The sequence below is a fragment of the Taudactylus pleione genome, unplaced genomic scaffold (assembly GCF_031769625.1).
Source record: "Taudactylus pleione unplaced genomic scaffold, aTauple2 ptg000503l, whole genome shotgun sequence".
In the NCBI taxonomy this organism is placed as follows: domain Eukaryota; kingdom Metazoa; phylum Chordata; class Amphibia; order Anura; family Myobatrachidae; genus Taudactylus; species Taudactylus pleione.
The window spans coordinates 397,842-412,691 of NW_028284905.1; the positions used below are offsets into that span (position 1 = coordinate 397,842).

Sequence of the window (14,850 nt, forward strand, 5' to 3'; positions counted from 1 at the left end):
GTTGTGTTATACATCAGTTACAGGTACAGAGAAGATGATCCCATTCATTAGCCTGTTACATAAGGCTGCTTATACACCTCGAAATACATGTCCCACATCATTACACCTCTACATACATGTCTCACATCATTACACCTCTACATACATGTCCCACATCATTACACCTCTACATGCATGTCCCACATCATTGCACCTCTACATGTATGCCCCACATCATTACACCTCTACATGCATGTCCCACATCATTACACCTCTACAAGCATGTCCCACGTCATTACACATCTACATGCATGTTACACATCATTACACCTCTACATACATGTCCCACATCATTACACCTTGACATACATGTCCCACATCATTACACCTGTACATGCATGTTCCACATCATTACACCTCTACATACATGTTCCACATCATTACACCTCTACATACATGTCCCACATCATTACACCTCTACATGCATGTTCCACTTCATTACACCTCTTCATACATTTCCCACATCATTACACCTCTACATACATGTCCCACATCATTACACCTCTACATACATGTCCCTCATCATTACACATCTACATGCATGTCCCACATCATTACACCACTACATACATGTCCCACATCATTACACCTCTACATACATGTCCCACATCATTACACCTCTACATACATGTCCCACATCATTACACCTCTTCATACATTTCCCACATCATTACACCTCTACATACATGTCCCACATCATTACACCTCTACATACATGTCCCGCATCATTACACCTCTACATACATGTCCCACATCATTACACCTCTACATACATGTCCCACATCATTACACCTCTACATACATATCCCACATCATTACACCTCTACATACATGTCCCACATCATTACACCTCGACATACATGTCCCACATCATTACACCTCTACATGCATGTCCCACATCATTACACCTCTACATGCATGTCCCACATCATTACACCTCTACATACATGCCCCACATCATTACATGTCTACATGCATGTCCCACATCATTACACCTCTACATGCATGTCCCACATCACTACACCTCTACATACATGTCCCACATCATTACACCTCTAGATGCATGTTCCACATCATTACACCTCTACATACATGTCCCCACATCATTACACCTCTACATACATGTCCCACATCACTACACCTCTACATACATGTTCCAAATCATTACACCTCTACATGCATGTACCACATCATTACACCTCTACATACATGTACCACATCATTACGCACATTTTCCATCAATACAGCACCAACATACATATCTCACATCATTGCCCCCATTTCCTATCAATACAACAGTCAACCAACATACATGTCCTACATCATTACTCCCATAATCCCATCAATACAATAGTCAACATATATGTCCCACATCAGGGCCGTAACTAGGGGTATGCTAGTAGTGCGATCACACAGAGTGCAGCGCTCTGTGGGCGGCACCGCCACTCAACCACAGCTCCTGCATCTGGCTAGCAAGGTGCCTGTAACAGCCAGAAACTCTGCAGCAGTGCCGCCAGGGACATCCTTAGGACCCTTCGGACGGTCACACCACTTCCCTTACAGCAGCCCGGAGCATCCTCAGGATCCTCACCCGCTCCTGGTGTAGGCCATGCCCACTCGTGATGTCATACAAGGAGGCGTGGCCTTCACCGGGCACTGGGAGCAGTAGCTACGGCAATGTCCCACATCATTACACCCACTTTTCGGCTTTGTGCAGAAAATCACCTGAAAAAAATGACATGTCTGTAAATATGATACCTGCATAACATATGAAGGTCATCACACTAGAACACAGGTTCTCAAACTCGCTCCTCAAGACCACAAACAGTGCAGGTTTTCCAGGTCTCCTCACAGAATCACAAGTGAAATAATTAGCTCAACCTGTGAATCTTTTAAAATGTGTCAGTTAGTAATGAATACACCTGTGCATCTGCTGAGTGACCTGGGAAATGGGTCAGTGAGTAGTGAATACACCTGTGCATCTGCTGAGTGACCTGGGAAATGGGTCAGTGAGTAGTGAATACACCTGTGCCCCTGCTGGGTGACTTGGAAAATGTGTCAGTGAGTAATGATTACACTTGTGCACTGGAAAAACATGAACTGTGTAGGGTCTTGAGGACCGAGTTTTAGAACCACTGTACTAGAATATCACATACTGCTTCCCCTAGAGTTTCTATTTCCTTGCAAAATAGAAAATATGAACCAAAGTACAGCAAGAGTCATTCTGTAATGACAGATCCCCTGTATAAATGCAATGCAATGTAAACATTGGCATGTAGGAGCGTCCATGCATGTAATAATACATTCACAGACAGAAACATTTTAAATGACAATACAGAAGGACAGACAACCCAATGAATATGTTGCCTTCCATCTTTAAACACAGGAACGTCTGTGGAGAAAGAATCGGGCCCCGTTCAATAACGGCACCTGTTACGGAGTGGACTTGAACAGAAATTTTGATGTCCAGTGGTGCAGTAAGTCTTCTTTTGCTAATGACTGAATTTTCCACATTCCAAAAATGTCTATAAAAAAAAAATGCAGATTTTTTTTTCATATTCGACACAATGAACCACAAAATCTATGTGTCAGGTTTAATCATGATTAAGCTGTGTTTGACATACAAACTATCGGTGTCCATTACACTATGAAGAGTGTAATCTTAATCACTTTGTTACTGATGTAAGAAGATTTACTGTTAGTAGCAGTGTCATTAGTTCACATGCAACCTGTACACCCTGGAATCATCAGCAGAGGGCACTGTTGTCCATGCATTACAACTGGGTGAGCAGCGATGGGAGAGATACTGTGTGCAGGTGTTTGAGAAATAAGTTATTAAAGCCTCTATTCTGAGCAGTCATTGTGCGGTGATCACAGAACGTGTTAGGGTGAAGGTTATCACTTGGAATAAGGATTAGGAACACAGAACAGAGTAGGGTCAACAATCGTTTCAACTATATTCTATAACTTTTTAATGTTTAAATTAAAAAACTAATAATAATAATAATAATACTCTCACTAATATTGCTACAATTGCATTTATGTACAGTACAATAATAATGAGGTCTGGACTATTTTAGAGCGTGGCATCATTCAGTGGAGTAATACAGAGAATTAAGATGCCCAAATCCCAGTGTATTATAGGCAGTATGAAGAAAGATACAGCTTGGGTGTGGTATGAAAACTCAACATTGATATAAAAATGTGGAAAGGTTTACAATGTTGACAGTAAGAATGTTCACATAAACATTAGGTCAACAAACACAATGTTGACATTCACAACTGTTGACATGGTTAAAATGTCTACATGTTCATAATGTTGTCATTTGACATGTTGACACCAGAATGTCGACATACAATGTTTTGCATATTTTACCCTAACCCTAATTCTTAAACTTTAGTCTAAATCTAAACCTAACCCCTAACCCTAACCCTACACCTAAACCTAAGCTTAAATCTAACCCCTAACCCTATCCCTAACTCTAACCCTACACATAACCCTAAACCTAACCCCTAACCCTATCCCTAACTCTAACCCTACACCTAAACCTAACCCTATCCCTAACTCTAACCCTACACCTAAAGCTTATCTTAAAACTAAACCTAACCCCTAACCCTATTCCTAACTCTAATCCTACACCTAAACCTAACCCTAACCCTATCCCAAACTCTAACCCTACACATAACCCTAAACATAACCCCTAACCCTATCCCTAACTCTAATCCTACACCTAAACCTGACCCCTAACCCTATCCCTAACTCTAACCCTACACCAAAACCTAAGCTTAAAACTAAACCTAACCCCTAACCCTATCCCTACCTCTAACCCTACACCTAAACCTAAGCTTAAACCTAACCCCTAACCCTATCCCTAAATCTAACCCTACACCTAAACCTAAACTTAAACCTAACCCTATCCCTAAATCTAACCCTAACTCTACACCTAAACCTAAAATTAAACCTGACCCCTAACCCTACACCTAAATCTAAGCTTAAACCTAAACCTAAACCCTAACCCAGAGGTTCCCAAACGCGGTCCTCAAGGCTCACCAACACTTCAGGTTCTAGAGCTATCCATGGTTGAGAACAGGTGGTTAAATCAAATTGACTAAGGAACTAATTAAGTCACCTGTGGACAAGCATGGATATCCTTAAAACCTGGACTGTTAGAGTGCCTTGAGAACCGAACCTGAGAACCTATGCCCTAACCCTAAACCTAACCACTAAGTCAATGTCTAACCCTAAACCTAACCCCTATCCTTAAATCAAACCCCTAAATCTATCCCCTAAACCTAAACTTAACCCCTAAGTGTAGCCCCTAACCCTAAACCTAACTTTATCACTAAACCTAACCCCTAAGTCTATCCTGCACCACTAAACTTAACCCTAACCCGTACCTAATCCTAACCCCAAATCCTAACTCGAAACCTGATCCCTAAACCTAAGACTAGCGCCTAGCCCTAAACTTAATCCCTAACCCTAACCCATGTCGGCATGTTGAATGCCAACATTATGAACATGTCAACAGTTGTGAATGACATTTTTTTTTGACCTTATGACCATGTTGACATTCTCAACCTGTTGACATTCTGACCTGATCCCTACTGTTCAATTATAGGTCATAGTTAACACTGACTGTCCCATTACCAGTAGTATGAATGTACAGAAAGTACAATAATCATTTCCACTGGCATCGTCATCTAATCCTAATCATAAGAGTTTATTTATTAAGAGCCATAAATTCCACAGTGGAAACAATTAAACAGAATAAAACTAATAAAAGAAAATGGACATGAACGACACAGTCTTGTGAGAACAGTTGTGCATCAGGACATGGCATGTGTAAATCCTCAGAGCAGGTATAATCCTACAATTTAGGGCATATACGAATCATACAAATCAAGTAATGACCATGCAGATAAAGAAGGATGAGCAGTCGCAAATGGGTGGATGCTGGAGGACAGATTTCAGTATCAGAGGGCCCTGATCATGAGAGCTGACCGTCTAGAGGGGTGGGCAGTAAGCGGCCCTCCAGCTGCTGTTGAACTACACATCCCAGCTTGCCATACAGCAGTTTTAGCATGGCCAAATAGCAGAGCAGTGCAGGGCATGTTGGGATGTGTAGTTCTACAATAGCTGGGGGGGGGAGGCGCTTATTGCCCACCCCAGAGATTGTACAGATCACAAGAAACACAGGCATATAGACCCAAATGTAATAAGCTCAGATTTGCTGGTCCTGACACGATTCTGGCTCTATAGCCACTAGATCTAAAGCAGCAATTCATTATAAGGCAAAAATAACCTGGTTTTGCCTTAAAGATAACTCTCTTTAAATCTAGCAGCTATAGAGCTGGAATCATGCTGCATCCAGGAAATCAGAGTCTTTCACAAGTGCCTCATAGAGGCTGATGCAAAATTAAATGTGCAGCTCTTGGCTGGTTGTAACTTGTGCGTTTACACTTTGCGCATGCTCCAGAAATGATCACACCAAGTAGGGCGACTGCAGAAATGTACGCAGTTCAATCGCATCTAGACTTGCAACTGAAGGAACGTGACTGGGCTATACTGGGGCTCCTGGTGACAGAATTGCGGGCTATGAATGGTTGAATGGAGGTGTAAATACGCCTATTTTCAATCTTTTGCATCTAGCTTAGCTTGGTCTAAGGGCCTGTTTCAGACCCGCTCGCTAGATGCGTCCACATGCAGCCATCAGCTGCCAAACTATGTAAATCCCAAGGTATTAGCACGCCAACTATACCTTGGCGTGCGATCGCGGTGTGTCTGTAAACGTCGACCAGCCTATCTTAAGCTGCCCACTTTCCCTTAGTAATACAAGTCTTCTCCAGGAAGTGTATGTAACAATCGTTAACATCGAGTAACATCGGAACTGTACGCAGCACTTGTAGCTGACCATACCCTAGCGCAAGCATTGCGAGTGCGTCAGTGTTTAATTCAACCTTGTGACCTGTACTATGATGCTGCGTCTTAATTATGTACACCTCTGAAACGGCGTTAAGACGCTCAGAAACGCCCGCGTTCGCACCACCACTCCCCCATTTCCATTGACCAACCCCTGTCACCACCCACAAATGGCTCGTCCTGTCACTCAATCTAGCGAGTTGTCTATGCACAAAGGGAGATCACTTCGCGTTCGCATGGACTGGTTCGCACACGTGCATTGCGTCTTATATGCATGCGCACATTGCAATCATCGGCAGGCTACATGCGAATGCAGCCTAGCGCACGGCTCTGAGTCAGGCCCTAAGTGCGCCCTGGTGCTGGTGATGACTATCAAACAAAGCGTATGATTAGAGGGCAATGTCACCACAAAGAAGCACACAACCCAGCATATAGGCAAATATTCACATTTACAGATGTGGGCCACATTCACCTATCATCAAATTGTGCCAAGTAGCCCAGTTGAATCCAATTTGCAATTAAGTCGCGCTATGCATCCCGTCACGGTTTTGTACAAAATATGCAATGCAGTGGTACCCTGGACATTGGCGCTGGCACTGCACGCAGCTGCTGTGTGCGACTCAGGTGCTAATATTTGTAAAAAGGCAAAAGACTGAAAACCGATTACGAGTGTGCCTGTAAGGATATGAGATGTGTTAAAAAGGTATTTGTAGCATCTCAGTCCTTGCAGCGATTAATGAACTTTTTAGCCCTTTGTGTTCCCCCTTCCGTCTGCTAGTGTATGTGTGTTCATTCACAAGACCTATACTTTTGCAGTAGCAGGTATATTATATACTGTAATAATGTAAGTAAATGTAATTTTTAATACTTTGCAAGCCTTGATGTTTAGCATTGTCCATATATCTGTTTTATTCATGACCAGCAGAGCAATGTAACACCTCACAAAACAAAAGACCTCCTAAGTTAATTTCCACCTCCGCAGGGGACATTCAGGACTTACACCTCCTTCCATTTGCCTCTCTTTGTCCCTCACTGGGGTCTGGCAGACTATGCGCAGCCCAGCAGGTGTTCGTCAGAGAAGTAAAATCTGGGGGAGGTAGGAGAAAGTTACAGCATAAGGGACTCGCACAAATCAGGAAGTGGTGCAACTCTTAGGGTGGACACAATATCGTGGGAAATTTAAAGGTTTCAAAAAAGGTCACCGAAGGCAGCTGCTCATGTTAGTCCCTGACCTTGTCTAAGAAGGGAATTTCTGCCAAGGTGCTTAGTGGAACGCATCACCAGTCCTGTGTCTATACGTATACAACTGGAAACTCCTGGGTGGAGATCTTCGTTCTCCGGTGTCGACTTGAACTCTATCACTGCGTTGTGATCTGTGATAGTTTCTACTGTGTGGTATCCCGGAAACGCTGTGTGGACCTATACGCTATCACTGCTGTGTGATCTGTGATAGTTTCTACTGTACGGGATCCCGGAAACGCTGTGTGGACCTATACTTTGGAAATTCTGGGCCTGATTCAGAGCCGGACGCTATTTGCGCTCGCTCGTCCAGAAAAAGGGGTTGGCTATTTAAATTAACCGTTCGCTCTTTGCGGTCTGTTCACGCCTCTATGTCTGAACGAGCGAACAAAACATGCGAACGTAATTTAGAAAAAAACGCCCCCTGGCCGCTCGCATCATACGTCATGTCCGCTATTTATTAGATTAATTGAGTACATCGGACGGCGTATGAACTGCTCGCTATTCTTGTGGTTAGTTTTTACTACCACAATCATGTGAGCAGTTCTGACTATAAAACAACCAAGTGACGTGGTCGATGACGCTGCTTTATTAATTATTCACACCCTTAAAATGCCCGTTTTGACCTTTAGGTACGCCTGCGTTCGGATCACCACTCCCTGTTTTCAAGCACCTTCCCCTGTTACCACCCACAAACGCCTCACTCTGTCACTCAAAATAGCAGGCATTTGCTATTTAGCGAGCAGACGATTTTCGGCCGCACTGACTGGTTCGCGCATGCGTATTACAATCCGTACGCATGCGCAGTTGGGCGAACGTCGCTCGGAACGAACGAGTAGCCGCTTACGAGCGGCTCTGAATCAGGCCCTCTGTGTGGACCCATATGCTATTACCGCTGTGTGGATTGGGTAATATTTTCTACTGTGTGATCTGTGATAGTTTCCCCTGTATGATACTGTGGGTCTTTAGCTATTTTGTGGACTTGTCCTGGAACTTTATCCCCTACTGAGACTGGCCCTATCTGGACTGCTACCTGCAAATTGTCTGTTAACTGTATTTACCTCTTGTCCTTATATATTACCTATCTCTGTGTGCTGTGGAAAAATAAACCATCACTTTGGTTTCATCTGCTCGGTGTCTGGGTGATTGAGAGAAGCCCGTATCCTCACTGCACCGCACCTTGCAATGCACCCTACAACTCTGTGCATCATCTGCAATTATCTACTAATTCCTTAATTACAAAAATACAAATACTTAGTGTCTAGAACACTTTGGATGCAGCTACAATGCGACACAGAAGCTAAATTTAGAAATAACTTCAAAAGTCCGGGAGTCGCTATCCGTGGCTGAGCGTCTGAAAGGATATTAGGACACATCTGTTGTGCCGTACACACAATTACAGGCGATTAGTGCTGAGCTCTGCATCAGGCCCTAAGGTTCTGTTATTATAATATTTACATTACATATTGTTCTAGAATATGTCGCTGACTTCATCATTTCCTCTTTGTGTCCTTTGTTGCACTTTTCCAGCTATTGGTGCTTCTAGAAACTGCAGCAGCAACACTTTCTGCGGCCCATCGGCAGCCTCGGAACCCGAGACTAAGGCGCTGTCAGGCCTCATAGAACTGCTTAGACCAGAAATTCTCTTCTACCTCACCATACATTCCTATGGAAAGATGATTCTCCTTCCATATGGTTACACAACAAATCTATCTAAAGACCACGATCTGATGGTGAGTCCCAACTCATATTTATAATCTGTAATTATTATTACTAGTCATTCTCCATGAGTAAGTTATACCATACTTGCCTACTCTCCTAGGAATAGTGGTAGACTCCCGATTTTCTGGTTAACCCCCCAAACCCCCGGAAGTGTAGGCAGACCTCCCGAATCCTGGCCACTTCCTAGTAAAGTGGGCAGGGTGGGGAGATTTTCCAAGAAATTTGCAGGTTCGTATGGAGGGGGTGGGGCTAAAGATTCAAATTGTGTCATTTAGACCCACCCCCTGTTTTACTGTAAAGGGGCAGAGCCTAATGGCCATAGCCTTGCCCCGCCCCCCTAAGCTAAGAGGAGCGGGTCCTCTCCGGCTGCTTCCCGGAAAAGTCTTCTGAAAAGTCGGTAAGCATGTCCTTATACAAACCTTCTCAGCACGTAAGGTCCTGTGAGACTCTGCTAGCACCGGGCATCTTTTTGGATCTTTTTTTTTCCTGAAAATGCATCTAAGTGGCAATGCGATGTGACTAGGATGAATTGACAGACTGCTGATTGATTTGATATGCGACACTTATAAATCTGGGTGCGACTGAGTCTTTGAATCTGTGGACCTGATTCAGACCCGCTCGCTAGATGTGATCGCTCGCACCCAACGTATGCAAATTATTCTAAGTGATGGCATGGCAGGCGCTCGCTCGGAAAGGCATAAGCACGCCCACTTTGTTTTGACGAGCGATCACTTTGTCTCTATAGACGCCCTTTAGCTTATGTAGCTTATGTAGAGACACCCACTAGCGCACGTCATATCCAGAAGCGATCGCAGCGCTTGTGGTTGCCTTACCCTATCGCACGCACTGTGAGGACTTCAGTGTAAAAAACAGGCATGTGGCATGTACTATGACACAGGCTGTTAATTATGCATGCCCCTAAAACGGCGTTGAAACACTCAGGCACGCCTGCGTTCGCACCTCCACTCCCCTGTTATTAGAGTCCTGCCCCTGTTACCACCCACAAACGGCCTCTCCTGTCACTCATTACACTGGGCTATCTTTGCTAATGAGCGAGCGGTTCTGAATGAGCTCCTGTATACAAAGTGCTCCAATGTAGCGGGCGCAGCTTTTTTCATCCCAAGTTCCGTTGTGCTTCATGTACAGACACAGGGCCTGATTGATTAAGTATCGCTATTGCGATCGCAGCACTGTAATCGCACGCAGGTCTGCTGTGAAAATATGCTAATGGATGCAATCGCAAAGCCGTCGCGCTGACAGCATAGAGACGCCCACTGCCTACCACTACCGCTATATCACTACCATAATACCTTGCAATCCTCCACAACCATCAGTAACATCGAGTACCATCAGCCCCTCATGCAGAATTACAGCAGCCCTGACCTTGCTTAGTAATTGCTAACCTCATTGCACGCAGTAAGTACTCAAGCTGCGTATGCAATTGCACTGGCTAATTTATGCACGCCCATGGAAAGGCTTTCAAACGAACCCCCCCCCATTGCTACCCCTAAATGCTGCCTACCTGTTTATCACTCTGCGATGCACACCTTGCAACCTCTGCATTCACTACCTGGCGATAAGAGTTATTGGCAGAAATATGAGGTATTTGTTCAAGAGGGAGGGGCCATGTAAATTTGCACACAGGCTGGCTCCGGGAGGGGCAGCACCCTGTGCAGGAAAGAGGAGTGGTCTAATTACCATAGGCCACCCCCACTAAGTGACATTGTTTGAGACGTGTCCATATGGCAAGCCTCCCGTTTAACGTCAGGCTGGGGGCGAGACCAGCAGTCCGCCAGTAGCTGTGCTACCCCCAGCCTTCATAGAAACTGGATGGATGCTGCGCGCATGCACGTGACATACATTCAATGCAGGGAGGAGTCCGGCACCACCGCACAGCTGCGGAGGTGGTGGTGCCCAACCTCCTGACCAACCGTGGGACTCTTCGGCCCACGGGTGGAACAGCGGGACAGTGCCTAAAATGTGGGACTGTCCCGCTGAAATCGGCTGGTTGGGAGGGATGCGCCCTGTATGGGGTGGCACCCCTGTTCGACAGCACTGGTCGAGATTGGCTCAAGCTGTCCCTGCACACGGGTCCCCTCCTGTCCTAAAATGCCCCTGAAAGACTGGTAAGACAATCATAGATTAGAGCTACAATTAGACTATGGAAGCTTCTTACACATGCAAAATCTAGTATGACATGAGAGTAACAGAACAATCTATTCTTTCAGATGAGTGTGGCAAACAGAGCTAACGCCAAAATGAAGGAGAAGCACAACAATGAGTACGCAGTGGGACCTTCGGCTGAAGTGATACGTGAGTAACGTACTGACAAACGCTTCCTGGACGCTTTCCAACCATATCGGTAGCGGGCTTTGAAGAACTAGCCCAAAACAGAACTTAGGATCTGATTCAGGTGTGGACACAATGCTGATATTTATGCTTTTGTGCGATTTTCAGCCAGCTGCGCATGCATTGCTTGCGGTTGCACTGCGCACACACCAAGATACCTTAGGGATGGCACTTGCAGTGAGGGTTTCTTTGCAAAATGACTGACATTCAGGGACCACTTGGTGGAGGTTACGGGGAGTGGCAGCAAAAACACAGATGTATCGCTGCTGTTTTTGGGACATGACTCAGCATACTACTGCGAATCTGTATGCAGAAAACTTGGTGCCAGTGTCCCAGCTCCCGCGGCCGTTCTGTGCAACCATTGGCTAACTCAAATGGTCAATTATTGAAGGATCTGTGACCACTGTTGTATGTTTGTATGCGCTTGCTAGGATCTGTGAAGCCACCGGTGTGTTGTACGCACTTGCTAGGATCTGTGAAACCTCAGGTGGGTGTTGTACGCACTTGCTAGGATATGCAAAGCCGCCAGTGGGTGTTGTATGCACTTGCTAGGATCTGTGAAGTCACCAGTATGTGTTGTACGTGCTTGCTAGGATCTGTGAAGCCACCGGTGGGTGTTGTATGCACTTGCTAGGATCTGTGAAGCCACCAGTGTGTGTTGTACGTGCTTGCTAGGATCTGTGAAGCCACTGGTGGGTGTTGTACGCACTTGCTAGGATCTGGGAAACCGCCAGTGTGTGTTGTAGGTGCTTGATAGGATCTGTGAAGCCACCGGTGTGTGTTGTATGCACATGTGCGTGGAGCTGTGGGATGGGAGCAGGGCAGTTCTGTAAGTGCTGTGTGACTGTGTGGCATAACCTGTAAGGGGCACTACTACTGTGGGCATTATGTGTATAAGGGGAACCACTACTGTGGCCATTATGTGTATAAGGGGCACCACTACTGAGGGCATTATGTGAATAAGGAGTACTACCACTGTGGCATTATGTGTATAAGGGGCACTACTGAGTGGCATAACATGAGTAAAGGGCACTACTGTGTGATGTAAAATTGATTAAGGGGCGCTACTATGTAGTGTAATGTGAATCAGGGGCAATATTGCAGTAGAATGTAAATAAGATTGCGCTACTGTGTGGCATAATTTGAATTGGGGGTACTATCGTGTGACCACGCCCCTTCCTTGTGAGACCACACCCCTTTTTGTGGCCATTACTTTATAAAAAATGGGAGGGAGTACACATATTTATAGTTTGCAGGGGGGGCGCAGAACACCTTAGAACCGGTTTTGATCTCCATGCTTGCGTGGATTTCCTCCCACCATCCAAAAATGTACTGGTAGGTTAATTGGATCCCAACAAAAGAATTAACCCAAGTGTGTATGAGTGTGTACATGTGGTCAAAGCAATAACTAGAAAATTTCCCCCTCCCCATTATATTTCAAATATGGACAGAAAGAAATGCACCAAAATAAGGCCCATGGCCTCATGGGGAAGGGACAGGGAAGAGATAGAGGAGGCCAGAAGATGGTGGGGATAAATAGGGACATAATAAAGTGCACCTGAGAGAGGGCCATGGCCTCATGGGGAAGGGCCAGGGAAGAGATAGGGGAGCCGAGGAGATGCTGGGGATAGATAGGGACATAATATAGTGCACCTGAGAGAGGGCCATGGCCTCATGGGGAAGGGCCAGGGAAGAGATTGGGTAGGCCAGGAGATGCTGGGGATAAATAGGGACATAATATAGTGCACCTGAGAGAGGGCCATGGCCTTATGGGGAAGGGCCCGGGAAGAGATAGGGGAGGCCAGGAGACGCTGGGGATAATATAGTGCACCTGAGAGAGGACCATGGCATCATGGGGAAGGGCCAGGGAAGAGATAGGGGAGGCCAGGAGATGCTGGGGATAAATAGGGACATAATACAGTGCACCTGAGAGAGGGCCATGGGCTCATGGGGAAGGGCCAGGGAAGAGATAGGGGAGGCCAGGAGATTCTGGGGATAAATAGGGACATAATATAGTGCACCTGAGAGAGGGCCATGGCCTCATGGGGAAGGGCCAGGGAAGAGATAGGGGAGACCAGGAGATGCTGGGGATAAATAGGGACATAATATAGTGCACCTGAGAGAGGGCCATGGCCTCATGGGAAGAGCCAGGGAAGAGATAGGGGAGGCCAGGAGATGCTGGGTATATATAGGGACATAATATAGTGCACCTGAGAGAGGGCCTTGGCCTCATTGGGAAGGGCCAGGGAAGAGATAGGAGAGGCCAGGAGATAGTGGGGATAAATAGGGACATAATATAGTGCACCTGAGAGAGGGACATGGCCTTATTGGGAAGGGCCTGGGAAGATATAGGAGAGGCCAGGAGATACTGGGGATAAATAGGGACATAATATAGTGCACCTGAGAGAGGGCCATGGCCTCATGGGGAAGGGCCAGGGAAGAGATAGGGGAGGCCAGGACACGCTGGGGATAAATAGGGACGTAATATAGCGCAACTGAGAGAGGGCCATGGCCTCATGGGGAAGGGCCAGGGAAGAGATAGGGGAGGCCAGGAGATGCTGTGGATAAATAGGGACATAATATAGTGCACCTGAGAGAGGGACATGGCCTTATTGGGAAGGGCCTGGGAAGATATAGGAGAGGCCAGGAGATACTGGGGATAAATAGGGACATAATATAGTGCACCTGAGAGAGGGCCATGGCCTCATGGGGAAGGGCCAGGGAAGAGATAGGGGAGGCCAGGACACGCTGGGGATAAATAGGGACGTAATATAGCGCAACTGAGAGAGGGCCATGGCCTCATGGGGAAGGGCCAGGGAAGAGATAGGGGAGGCCAGGAGATGCTGTGGATAAATAGGGACATAATATAGCGCACCTGAGAGACAGGGCCATGGCCTCATGAGGAAGGGCCAGGGAAGAGATAGGGGAGACCAGGAGATGCTGGGGGATAGATAGGGACATAATATAGTGCACCTGAGAGAGGGCCATGGCCTCATGGGGAAGGGCCAGGGAAGACATAGGGTAGGCCAGGAGATGCTGGGGATAAATAGAGACATAATATAGTGCACCTGAGAGAGGGCCATGGCCTCATGGGGAAGGGCCCGGGAAGAAATAGGGGAGGCCAGGAGACGCTGGGGATAATATAGTGCACCTGAGAGAGGACCTTTGCCTCATGGGGAAGGGCCAGGGAAGAGATAGGGGAGGCCAGGAGATGCTGGGGATAAATAGGGACATAATACAGTGCACCTGAGAGAGGGCCATGGCCTCATGGGGAAGGGCCAGGGAAGAGATAGGGGAGGCCAGGAGATGCTGGGGATAAATAGGGACATAATATAGCGCACCTGAGAGACAGGGCCATGGCCTCATGAGGAAGGGCCAGGGAAGAGATAGGGGAGCCCAGGAGATGCTGGGGGATAGATAGGGACATAATATAGTGCACCTGAGAGAGGGCCATGGCCTCATGGGGAAGGGCCAGGGAAGACATAGGGTAGGCCAGGAGATGCTGGGGATAAATAGAGACATAATATAGTGCACCTGAGAGAGGGCCATGGCCTCATGGGGAAGGGCCCGGGAAGAAATAG

The 14,850-nt window shown here is 46.5% G+C and overlaps 1 protein-coding gene across 1 annotated transcript in view; it reads left to right on the forward strand.

Moving 5' to 3' along the window:
• Positions 1-14,850, forward strand: part of LOC148501760 (carboxypeptidase O-like) — a 72,200-nt gene that overhangs the window by 33,890 nt on the left and 23,460 nt on the right. The window contains exons 8-10 of the mRNA XM_088450023.1: positions 2,426-2,516; positions 8,729-8,931; positions 11,149-11,233. Coding sequence (XP_088306149.1) covers positions 2,426-2,516; positions 8,729-8,931; positions 11,149-11,233 — 379 coding nt within the window. The remainder of the gene's footprint in view (positions 1-2,425; positions 2,517-8,728; positions 8,932-11,148; positions 11,234-14,850) is intronic.